This window comes from Podarcis bocagei (assembly GCF_964188305.1).
Source record: "Podarcis bocagei genome assembly, chromosome: 1".
Classification (NCBI taxonomy): domain Eukaryota; kingdom Metazoa; phylum Chordata; class Lepidosauria; order Squamata; family Lacertidae; genus Podarcis; species Podarcis bocagei.
This window is the reverse complement of record NC_138125.1, coordinates 28,905,373-28,917,815: the sequence shown is the minus strand read 5'-3', so window position 1 is coordinate 28,917,815 and position 12,443 is coordinate 28,905,373. Positions and strand designations below refer to the sequence as shown.

The window sequence follows — 12,443 nt, the reverse complement described above, 5'->3', positions numbered from 1 at the left end:
GAGGCTTAAGGACTGTCCTACATTTTGTCCCATGCAGAAAGGAAGAGATTTTCTGGAGGACTGGAGGAAAGATAAAGGCAGTTAGAAACTAATGTGTTCTTTAATACTGTATCTTTTCATGCAAGAATGCCACTGAATTGAAGGCACAGTCCTAGGATTTCCAATTACTGCATAATGAAACCTAATAAGAATGGCTGTTTTTATCACGTGAAAAATAGAAGCAATTAGCAGATTAGAAAGGCTAGAATGTCAGTTGCCAACTATGTTGTGTGATATTATTCATTAATGTGTATTTGTTTAATCTCCAGTGGGCTCATAGTATTGTGTCAAGGTATTGGAACCACATTCACTTTTTAAAATTTTGGCCTACAATTCAATCCAATAAATGAAGCTGGGAAGGAAGTGATGTCACCATGCATCAATAGACCATTTTCAATTTAATATAAATGCATGTGGGACCAGGAACAAAATGTTGCCCTTTAACAGGAGTGTTCCTGTTCAGAGTTCCAGTGAGACAGCAAACCACTCTTGCAAACAGAGGCGTAAGAACGGCATTTTATTCCCCCATCCCATATTAAACATTCCGTACTGATCATGTTCAGTCCTCATTGGACTATATGGAGTATTCTTACTTTATGCCTTCCATTTCTTCCCTTTGGGGTCCCCCTGATCGCATGGATACCCTCTTTCTTGCTTCCCAATAATCCTGTTTTGGTTAGAGTTCAGTTGGCACTCACCACTTGAGTTTGCTGTTAAGAGGGAGTGAGACTTTTGCATATGGAGTTATGTAAAGCTGCAGTCCTAAGACACACTGACTAGGTAGTCATGGGACTTATTTCTGAGTCAATATGCTGAGGATTACCCTGTAAGAAATATTTAACATGCTACTGTTCAAATGGAATGGAAACAGAAAGACAATATGGAAACGGTGCACAGAGAAGCTTCGCGCAAGAGGAACTGGCTAAACAAATGATCCTTGGCCCTCAAATGTGTGGTGATGAAGTTGCTTGGGAAAAACCAAATGGGTTGATTCTCAAAAAGCCCACTGCATGAAATAGTGAATAATCTGGAAAAAGATTATACATTCCACACATTATGTAACTATGCCAATAGTGTAGCCAATTTCTTTTGGAAGATAAGCCTGGATAGCTCAGTTGGTTACAGCTTGGTGCTGATAATGCCAACGTTGCAGGTTCGATCCCCGTATGGGACAGCTGCATATTCCTGCACTGCAGGGGGTTGGACTAGATGATCCTCAGGGTCCCTTTCAACTCTACAGTTCTATGATTCCAATATGGGTAGATACCAAAAAGATCGATGACCCAGATTCTGCATGGAAGACTTCACATATTTAATCTATCCACTCTCATACCCATGTAAACTTTCTATGGGCCCACTCTAGTTGCGCACAAGAACAACAGCCACACATGGAAACCCTGTGGAGCTGAACAGAACCCATCTGCCCAAAATCAGGGTGGGGGAAAAATCAAGTAAAAATGCTTTAAATCAATTCAGTATCTAAATAATATCAAGGCTCCTGGTTTTATTAACTTTAATCTGCAGCAGACCAAAAAGTAGGTAGAATCTAAAGGAATAGATTTTATCCCAGGGAATAAAGAAGGTCCTATAGCTAATATACTATGTTAGAACAATGTGCTATTTGGTTCCTTTTCTCTAGATCTGCTAGGAACTTGTATGTTCTTCAGCAAATCATTTTTATGTTAATTTCAGTTCCTAAGTGGTGAAGTCATAACAATCACACCTACTCTGTCTAACATGCCAACTGACTTGCCTCTTACCCATCTGTTTATATAGCAACTCGTACAACTGCTAGTTGCCTAATGACTACAAGAGCAGTCCTTAAAGCCAATTTATACATCCAAGATAATTAAGTAATACTGTCTTGTTGGGATTCCAATTGTGCGGCTTCAGATTTCAGGTGGGGGATTACATGCCTGCATGTTTTCACATGTATAAAACCTCCTGCACAACAAGACCAACATATCTGAGGTAGGGCTAGCCTAGAATCTCTCAAGGGCTGGATACCTTAATACACAACATTTTTATTATGCAGGAGATCACATGAACATGCAAAATACCCCACTGCGATCTGGAAAATGAACCACGTGATTAACGTGTGTATCCCCTCTTGGACATTTTTGCTCTTGAAAAGTATATATATATTCCCTCTACCCTACAGATATTGTAGGATCTTCTGCCTACAACCAACAGCTTCGCGCAAAGACCAACTTCATATAGGAGTGAAAGGATATCTTCCAGCCACAGCTGCTGGCCAGAGGACCAAAAGTTGTCAGGAATTTTGCCCCCCCCCCCCTCTTTCTCAGGAAAACTGACAGCCTCTCTCTAGTAACGCCAGAAGGGTCTGGATATTTTAGGGGTGTTTATGAACAATTTGTGCAAACAAACAAACAAACAACCATTCCTTTGACTAAAACAATACATATTTTTGTGAGTTCCCATAAATTTTGGGAATACAGAACTGCGCAAACCAACTTACATTCCAGATCTACAGATCAATGGACCCACTAATTCTTTGTGACATCCTGATACCTTCAGTGTTGCATGACATACTCAGCACAGAGTCTTGATTTGAAAGCACGACAGTCCGATTTCTCTGCACTCTCGGCATCTGAACCTAGTTCAAAGCTCAGCCTCCGCACATTTCACTTTCAGCGAGAGTCTTTAATGACACTTGGAATTTAAGTAAAACATAAACATTTGTTACCCTGTGAGTCCCCCCCACCCCGGGCCAAAATCATTTCCCAAATGGAAAACACACTGATGGAAAGAAGAAGAAAATCAAGATATTCTAAAATATTCAGTGTAACACAGGCATTAAAAAAAACCAATAGAATCACAGAATTTTGGAGTTGGAAGGGACCACAAGGGTCATCTAGTCCAACCCCCTGCAATGCAGGAATCTTTTTGCCCTGGGTGGGGCTTGAACAGAGGACCATGAGATTAAGAGTCTCATGTTCTACCAACTGAACCAGGCATCCCCAAACTCGGCCCTCCAGATGTTTTGGGACTACAATTCCCATCATTCCCGACCACTGGTCCTGTTAGCTAGGGATAATGGGAGTTGTAGTCCCAAAACACCTGGAGGGCTGAGTTTGGGGATGCCTGAACTAAACTATCTCAGGCTAATACTATTTTCTGGTGCCCTATTTTTGAACCATTCTCTTAAAACTGAATGAGCCCCAAACTTAATTGGGGTCAGGGGGAACAAGAGTGAAAGGATGAAACTGGATTTGTCAGACCCAAATTCAATGTATATTTTCCTTTGGGCATGGTGATATTGGGAAAGTTTTCATTCCAAGTTGTTCAGCTTTGCATGTACTAATTGTGGAACAGTATGTCCATAGCAGAAGGGTCGGGGAGACTCCTTTTCAAAGCCTTAAAACTGCACCTTGCCTGGGACTAGAATGGACAATGGGCAGTAAAAGATGCAGCTACTTTAAAATAATCAAGTATTTAAAAAGCCATGTCCCTCTTCATGCAAAAAGGAGAGCAAGGATCAAGAAGGGAGCTGAAGCTCCCTCTGCTGGCCTCTGCAGGATTTCACAAAATTTCAACAACATATGAAAAGAATATTTCTTAAAAAGCTGAGCACAAAAGAATAAATCCAGATTTCTTTGCTTTTGATAAACACCAGCAGCTTTATTATACAACATGTTCACAAGCCACGTCGCAATATAAACATTCTAGACTAGACATAACACAACCATTCTTCCTTTTCCAAAGTTGGCATGTGACTGAACTTTCTGGAGCAAATGTTATCATCACTAATAAGCTCGCCAGCTTTTTTTCCCCCCTTCAGACCTGAATGTTTCATATGTAATATTCCTGAGAACAGCAAAAAGATGTTTTCCCTAGACACGCAGCATTAAAGCCTAAATTGTATATACGCTTCGTAGCATGGCTGGCCATTTGTGTGGTGCAGCTCCCCACGTGGCTGTGGCAATTTCAACCACATCATCACGTGTGCCTGAAAGAGAGATAGCTAAAATCATTGCAACCAAGTGGGAAGCTGCTTTGTGTAAATAGCTTTCTGCACAGAGCAGCCTCCATGTCTTCAGCAGGTGCCATGCCAGAAGGTGAACGTGTGAGTCTGCCCTGCGCTATTCTTAATTAAAACAAACTAGAAACTTCAGGTCAAAGATGTGATTAGTTAGCTCTTTGATTCTGAAGAAGAAGAGTTTGGATTTGATATCCCGCTTATCACTACCCTAAGGAGTCTCAAAGCAGCTAACATTCTCCTTTCCCTTCCTCCCCCACAACAAACACTCTGTGAGGTGAGTGAGGCTGAGAAACTTCAAGAAGTGTGACTAGCCCAAGGTCACCCAGCAGCTGCATGTGGAGGAGCGGAGACGCGAACCCGGTTCCCCAGATTACGAGTCTGTCGCTCTTAACCACTACACCACACTGGTTCGCATTCTCTGATTCTCTGAGAATGTGATCCTCTGATTCTCTGACCTATAATCCTCCAAAATCCAAAGCCCTCTGTCAGGTCTGCTCTATTCTTCCTACAAACACATGGGCTTTTGTGTTCTGTATGAAGCTTTCCCCCCAGCTTCCATTTCTCTTCAGCTCTTAACATTCTCAACTCTTATGTTCCTAGTCCTTCTACTTATCCTTTTCACAGATTCAAAGAAAGTTCCCACTCTGCCTCCACCTTTCTTCACCCATCTGTCTCAAAATGTCCCCTTCTCTCCCTTAACTTAGACCTTCAGGTTCCCAGCTTACATGGCAGATCCAACCCCAGCATACAGCTTCTCTCAGGTTGTGAAAGTTTTCTCCAAACTGACCTTTCATTTACCTTCTCAGACCCATAATAAGAATAAAATTCTTTACCTCTCTGTGACATCACAATAAGTCAGCCAATAGCTACAAAGTAGGCAGGGAGGTTAAACAGCCAGTTTTCACTCTGTTCATATTAGGTGTGGCAAAATATATGAAATATTATTTGTTCTAAAAGCAGTGCTTAGCAACTGATTGCCTATATACAGCTACAAGCTGGCCTGGGAATAAATGCCACCCTTGCCCATGGGCATACCAAGGCCACTAGCCCAGAGGGGGCACAAAAACCACACCTCTCCATTCTGGATCGGAGTGGCTAGCAGCATGTCCATTCACATGCTTAGACAGACAGACCAATGGAGGAGGGAGGTCAAAATAAATATAGTGGACCCTTGGGTTATGTAACCTTCGGGTAACGTAATCCTCGGGTTGCAAACACAGTACCCCAGGAAGTGTATATTTCCAGATTTTGCCTCACGCGCATGCGCAGAAGCGCTCAATTGCACTGTACACATGTGCAGAAGGGCGCCTCTGGTTACGAAGTTTTCAGGATGCAGCTGGGCCTCCAGAACAGATCCAGTTCATAACCGGAGGTACCGCTGTAAAAAATTGTCCAATGGACCTTAGAGACCAACTAAGGAGGGAGATGTGAGCAGAGCAGGCCCAACCCCAATGGTCATACAGAGAGTCAGTAGCAGAGTGCAAAAGTTTCTGGTCCATGGTCTCTCGCAGCTTCAGAGGCACCGATACAGCTCTTTGCCAAGGGCGTAAGGGAGCCTAGGTATGCCTCTGCCCTCGCCTAACCTTTCTCTTCCCTGGTTGCTAGTGGCGGTGGCAACCGTGAACATGCACAATACGAGTAGTGATGTCACTACTGCTAATTACCTGGGTTGGAATAGAAATGTATCATTTTTCCTGTTAGTTCTTCCCTGGCTCAGATTGTAAAGTAACATTCTGCACATGGTTTTCAACTCCCTTTAAAATTCCATCTGCTTCCCAGTGAAGAGCTAGACACCAATGACAACTCAGAGCTACACACACACACACACACACACACACACACACACACACACACACACCAGGCATCTTGTCAAGGCTTCAAGAAACAATGCAGTTTCTTCCAAACTACTGCCACAATAGTTTGGCCTTTGAGGGCTTTTGCGTCTGTATGAGCTGACATTAGCAAAATTAGAGCGAATGTTGATGGGACTACCTGAAAAGCAGAGGTGCTTTTTAGGAGCAACAAAAGTTAAGGTAAAGCAAAAAGGACTACACCATTATTACAAACTGGGAGAGAATTCTAGGGAAACAAATGAGCTTTTCCCAAATGCTTGCAAAGAGACCTTGACAAATACAGAGCTGATTCCAAATCAGGGCCCTCATTACACATCACCACTGTCAGCTATGTCTTTCATGTGCAGTGACTGAAGGGGTCGAAAGCAACAGTTCCTCCACAGGAGGAACTGTTGCCTACCTACTGCTTTAAAAATATTGATTATGAAATATATAAAGAACTAAAATGGCATATATCCTTTAAAAATATGCTTATTGATTCCCCATAAGAAGAGAATAAGCAGCATTATGGCACATGGGCCATGCCAATAGGGCCACTAGGACTCAACCAGACTCTTAAATGTAGATAATAGGTCTGCTCAATTGCTAGTTAAACTCTGTTTTGTCTTTACTTTTATTGGGTGCTGGAGCAGGCCCTACTTGCCCCGTCACGAAACTTTTCAAAGTCTTGTTCCCAAGGATTTACTAAAGAAGCCATTTCCATTTTCACCAAAATCTTATGCATGGCATGTGTTCAAATACAACATATTTCTGAGGAAGCTCATTTAGAATTGAGCTGAAAGTAGAAGAGTCCTGAGATATTGTGGAAGACTGATCACTGTCCTCAGACACAGGGCTGGACAGATTCTGTGAAAATTATAAATTGCTTGCTACATGCATCAGGGTCATTTAGCTTACCTGAGGCAAAGGTGCCTACTGCTTTGAAAAACCTCAAAAATGGTGTGACAGTGCTATCCAATGAACTGAAATCAATTGGACTTACTCCTAGGAAATTAGAAAGAGGATTGTAACCTGACCGTGGTTTCTTTGTGGCCTCCCACTCAACATCAAACTTCAGTGGCCACGACTGCCAGTATCAGATCATTACAAACAGCCTCAAACTATTTCCTGGCGTGGTCATACAAAGCTGCCTTATACCGAGACAGGCAATCTAACTCAGTATGGTCAATTCTGGCTGGTAGCAGCTCTCCAGGGCCTCCGGCAAAAAGTCTAGCCCATCACCTACTGGTTGGTTAGAACGTGGTGCTGAGAATGCCAAGGATGCAGGTTTGATCCCCGTATGAGGCAGCCACATATCCCTGCATTTCAGGAGGCTGGACTAGATGGTCCTCAGGGTCTCTTTGAACTCTACAATTTTATGAATCTATGGCCATTTAACTGGAGATGCTGGGAGTTAAACTTCTGCACAAGAAATATGTACTTCACCACTGAGTCAAATCTTCCAAGTGTTCTGTGTGTTCTCAGCACATGAGCCAAGCATGACTGATCTGCTCTAATGTGACAATATACGAAAAGAACTAAATTATAATTAAAGTCAGGAGAACAGCTTCTCCTTTGGCTGAGGCAGGAAAGAAGTGGGGAGGCTGCAGAAGAGGACGTGGCTTTCTTGGAGGTTGCCCTTTCGGCTTTGCTGTGCATTTGCTTCTTTATCTTGAGCCATGGAGAGAGGCAAAGGAGATAACCATGGGAAACCTGTGCTTCAATTCTTCTATATAAAGAATGGCCTGTTTTCATCCATGGAGACACTCTGCTCTTATTATCTCGATGAATTAAAGCACCACTGAAGATTTCTTATTTGTTTTATGTAGTGAGCTCAAACCCAGTCAGTTGCCGAACTTCAATATTTTCCGCAGACATACACATTACTCTCAGAGCATCCTATTTGCAGGCTTTATTTTGCTATAAATTTGAGTTTAAAATTAAGTTGCACATTTCTGGTAAAACAAAGTGATAAAACTTAATGATCACTGAAACTTTAGTGAAACTGTGTTTTACTAGGTTCACTTCTCTGTTCTCCTGAGATTGTAACAGGGCAGTAAATTGAGAAACGATAGCCTAATTGGCTGAAGACCCTGCTTACCCTTTGGCAGCAGGGCAAGGCTGAAAGATTACAGCACAAAGCTAATTTTATCCTGTCTACAATCAGTGAAAGCAGAGATTAAAAAGACCCATTAGGGTAGTCAGTCAACCTCTTAGACAATGTAAAATTGTTACTTTCACAGAACACTTTCCCTATAACTTTTGTCTAGCTCTGGTTTCAAATGATAATTAATGGACCTTTATCTTTTGAGAGTCTCCAGACCTAGAACAAAAATATTTTCTCTGTGGTGTTTGGTTCAAGTTTACTTTTTCTCAGCACCTGGTGATGTGGGGGCAGAATTTAGCCACTGCTACTGAGTAGCAACTTTGGGAAAAGGGACCTTCCTAAGCATTATGTTAAGGAGAAGGTAGCAAAGGCTAGGAGGAGAAGGGCTAGCAAAGGCAGCTGGGTTAGTGCTGGCCAGCCTGGCTGACTAGCCAATAGCATCTCCCAAGGGCCACTGACATCATTGGTCTGCACCTACATTAGGCAGTGATGGCCAATCAGGAAGCACATACTTGCTTAATCCTTTGATAGCTGCTCTTTTCCTTGGCTATGCTCAAGCAAGGATGTGGTGTCCACCGTTCCCTCAGTTGCTGCTCAGTGATGGTGGCCAGGAATTGGTTCTACCATGGCAAATATTTAGCCAAGCAAAGTTGATGCAACCACCACTAATTATGACTATGCAGAGAGATGAACTATTCCTCCCTATTGCCCCCAAACATGTTTAAATTGTTGCATTTGTATACTGCCCCTTCCTTCTTTCCTCCCTTCCGTCCAATGTCTCAAAGAGCTGTTTTAGCCTCATACAATCATGTGTGGTGAGATGTGTGCATATGAGAGAGCACTGCCCAAATGTGCATGAAAAACGTTACTGTTAATTGGGAATCTGAAGCATTATTTCCCCTCATTCAAAAGCTACAATCTTCACTTCGGCACATTTCCCTTGCTTTTCATTCTATCACAAAGCTGACCAAGAGAGCAGATGCTTTTCCTGGCCTGTAGATGTGAAGATGTACAGGGCATGGCAGCAACCTGACTACCTCTACCGGCCCAGTGCTGAGCAAAGGTGCAAAGCTGCCTCCAGCATCTGGCCTGAAAGCACATTCACAGCACCTAAGACAACCTGCTCCTAACATACATAAACATACATAATAATTCATAAACATTTTTACATGTTCATAGCTTCACCTGTAAGAGGTGCCAAGGCTTGAATGAAATGCAGCAATTAAGGGAAGGGGGAATAATACATTGTAAAATAAGAAATGGAGAACAAGATAGATCAATAAATCTCTTTTCTAATCTATAGAACCCTGAGATAAATCTATTCAGGGGTTTTTTCATTTGGGAAGGAAATGTAGTTCTGTAAACTCCAAATCTGTGTTGCCATTGCTGGGGCCTTCTTCATATGTCAATGTTATATTTTCTACTATTATTGTATTTAAGCTCCCTTTTAGATTTACCCTCTCCACTAAATGCAGACTTGCTCCCTTTTAGATTTACACCCTCCCCTAAATGCAGGAATGTCTTCAGAAATCTGATATCCCTTAAATCCTATATTTATGATCAATGCCAATGTTACGTTAAAGACTTGCATAATAACTGCAAAAAACAAGTTACTGAATCCTTACTTTCCTTCTTTTTGTAAAAAGAAAAGCTATTAAGAACTTTAGCAACACTGACAAAAATGGAATGGAAAAGGATTTTATGAACAAGGGAGTTTATTTTTTAAAAATGTGTAGATACGCTGAATTAATGCACACCAGCAGGTACTGATGAATTCAGTCAACCTTGGCAAGTCTCATGAACACTGGCGTTACTATTTGAGGACTCGTGGCAAACTGATGTCGTCTCAAGGGATTAGCAAATGTGAAATTGCATGAATGTCAGGCAGGGAGGTGGGAGCCCTGCCATAGAGACGAACCAATACAGTCCTGATCCCCTATTGCACATGCTTTCTAAGCATTAGCCAAACTACAGAAGAGGCCAAACTACAGAAAATTAAAAATGGGGGGAAGAAAGAACGTCAAGGGCAATGGAATTATTTATAATACACATGGTTTTAAGACAACAAATCCTGCCCGACTAAAACTGGTTTACTAAAATTGAATTCATATGCCTGTACTTCAGCAAAAAAAAATTTGACAGCCCAAAATTGCATTCTCAAAAAAAGTAAGATCACCAAGTTAAAGGCAGTGGCATGATTCAACTTGGGAACTTGCAACTTGCAATACCATATCTTAGACCTTACACTATAACCAGGATATGAGAGAGGTGGATGTGGGCAGCAAAAACAAAATAAAGTGGCCCCAGGTAACAGGCTAGGGTTAGATGTGATTCCTAGAATAGCAAATGTTGAAAACTGCTACAGGCACATCTTTTGCACAGGGAAAAACAAAGTTCTGCTGGAATTTCTTTATAGTGAATTTATGCCAGCATACAGTAATACCTACAAAAGCAAGTTAAGATATTGCTCAAGATTTTCATCATACAGCGGTACCTTAATTATCAAACTTAATCCATTCCAGGAGTCCATTCGACTCCTGAAACCATTTGAAAACCAAGGCGCAGCTTCCGATTGGCTGCAGGAGCTTCCTGCACTCAGTCGGAAGCCGCAAAAGCCACGTCGGACGTTCGGCTTCCAAAAAACGTTTGCAAACCAGAACACACACTTCCAGGTTTGCAGTGTCCGGGAGCCAAGCCCTTCAAGTACCAAGGTACCACTGTACATTTAAAGGAGTGGGCAGTAGCTATAAATGTGGATGATGCAAAATGGAAAGATGCCATTACATTACAGAAGAAACAGAAAATTCAGAACAATCATGAACTGGAGCACCAAAAAAATGGCAACAATATCAAATATCACAAACATACACATACCCATTACGCTAATGCCCTGTTTCCTCCAGCAATGCATAGTCCAAATAAATCTAATGGGTATTCGGCAATAAAATATTTACACATTCCTTCTAGCATGATGCAACACCAGCCCTGCTTCTCTTTAAAGAAACTGCCTTTTCTTATTCTCTACAGAAGAGTGTTCTCTGTTTAGTTCTTACTACCTTCCACTTATGAATATGTATCATCAACACGAAGTAACCTATTTAAAAATATGAACTTCCAAAATAGCCACACTAAGTACAGCTTTGGCTGTGTGGGGGGAGGCCTCTTTTTGCTGATGGGCTGGATCTGCTGTCCACAGGCTTTGGGAAGACATGGCTTGAGTTTCAGTTGTGGCTACAGAGTGTGTAGATCAGACAAACAGCAGATTCTAAAAACACAGGATGAGATGCTGTAAGCTGGTTAGGTTGGCTATATTATCTAATTATTGGCTGGCAATCAGCAACCAGCACCCACACAATCCAACTGCTGAGCCATCATTGTCAAACCACAGCATGGTTCATGAGAGAGACAGTTTTGGATAGTCGTAATTATGAATACATAATGTGGAAAGGTTAAAAGGTAAAATATGAGAAGCTGCCACATAACGAGTCCTTCAGCCCAGAACTGTATTTCCTGACAGGCACCATCTATTCAGAGTCTCATGCTGGGTCTCTCCATCCTTGTGCCATCACATTTTAAAGCAACTGAATCAGGGACTTTCCATGTGTAGACAGTATGTTATACCACTGAGCTGCAGCCTTTCCTCTGCTGGAAGGCTACTGCAATCAAATAAATGAAAATACCTGCAGAGCACCTATTTCTTCCTCCTTCCTGAGAGTCTTCTCCAGTAGATCTGCATATTCAAAAAAGAAAAAAAAGAACATCAAGAAAAGGGAAACAATGTGCCTTATGAATTGATGCAAATGAACAGGTACATAAATGCTGCCAAACTTGAACCATCCCCAAACTAAAAGAAATCAGAAAATCAGCCTCATTATCTCACAGGAGGCTAGGATTCAGTAAACAGAGTTTCAAATTAGAGGTACTTATAATTATAAGCCAGATGTGCCACTCACTTGCTCATCAATTGATTCTGAGCAAGTCGCTGAGTGAGAAATTGTACCTGTTTCTTCCTTCCCTGCTATTATTCCCAACTACTGGTCCCACTCCTTTAGAAACCTGGCCCGGGTGGTGCCCTGTTTCTTGGGCATCTTTGCCACGCCACCTCAGCAAATGTAACAGCCCTGTACAGTACTTCTCTTTCTTAAGATGGGGGAGCAGCAGTGTTGTTCTATGGAGGCTTTGGGGCTCTCTTTCTCATGGACCTTTAAGGCCAAATACACAGTGATATTGTTCCACTGCAAGATGCTCTTTTCCATGATAAAAAGAGCAAAGCAGGGTTATCTTGGCTGATCAGATACTGTGGAGCAGGCCACAAGAGTGGGCCCTGTAGAGACATCAAGCAGCAGGGGAGGGGAGGAAGAGGGGAGGGGCAAGTAAAAGATGAAGGCCTCCAGACATTGCAAAAATATTTGCACAGCTGACGTAAACACCTCATTCTGGGGTAAAAACAAAATGTAGAAAT

General features: G+C 42.1%; 1 protein-coding gene across 6 annotated transcripts in view; it reads right to left on the bottom strand.

Annotated features, from left to right (window-relative positions):
- CEP128 (centrosomal protein 128) overlaps positions 1 to 12,443 on the bottom strand; it is a 191,390-nt gene that overhangs the window by 42,418 nt on the left and 136,529 nt on the right. For all 6 annotated transcript variants that reach the window (XM_081172676.1, XM_081172677.1, XM_081172678.1 and 3 more), the window contains one exon: positions 11,662 to 11,711. In XM_081172676.1, the coding sequence (XP_081028802.1) occupies positions 11,662 to 11,711 (50 nt within the window). The remainder of the gene's footprint in view (positions 1 to 11,661; positions 11,712 to 12,443) is intronic.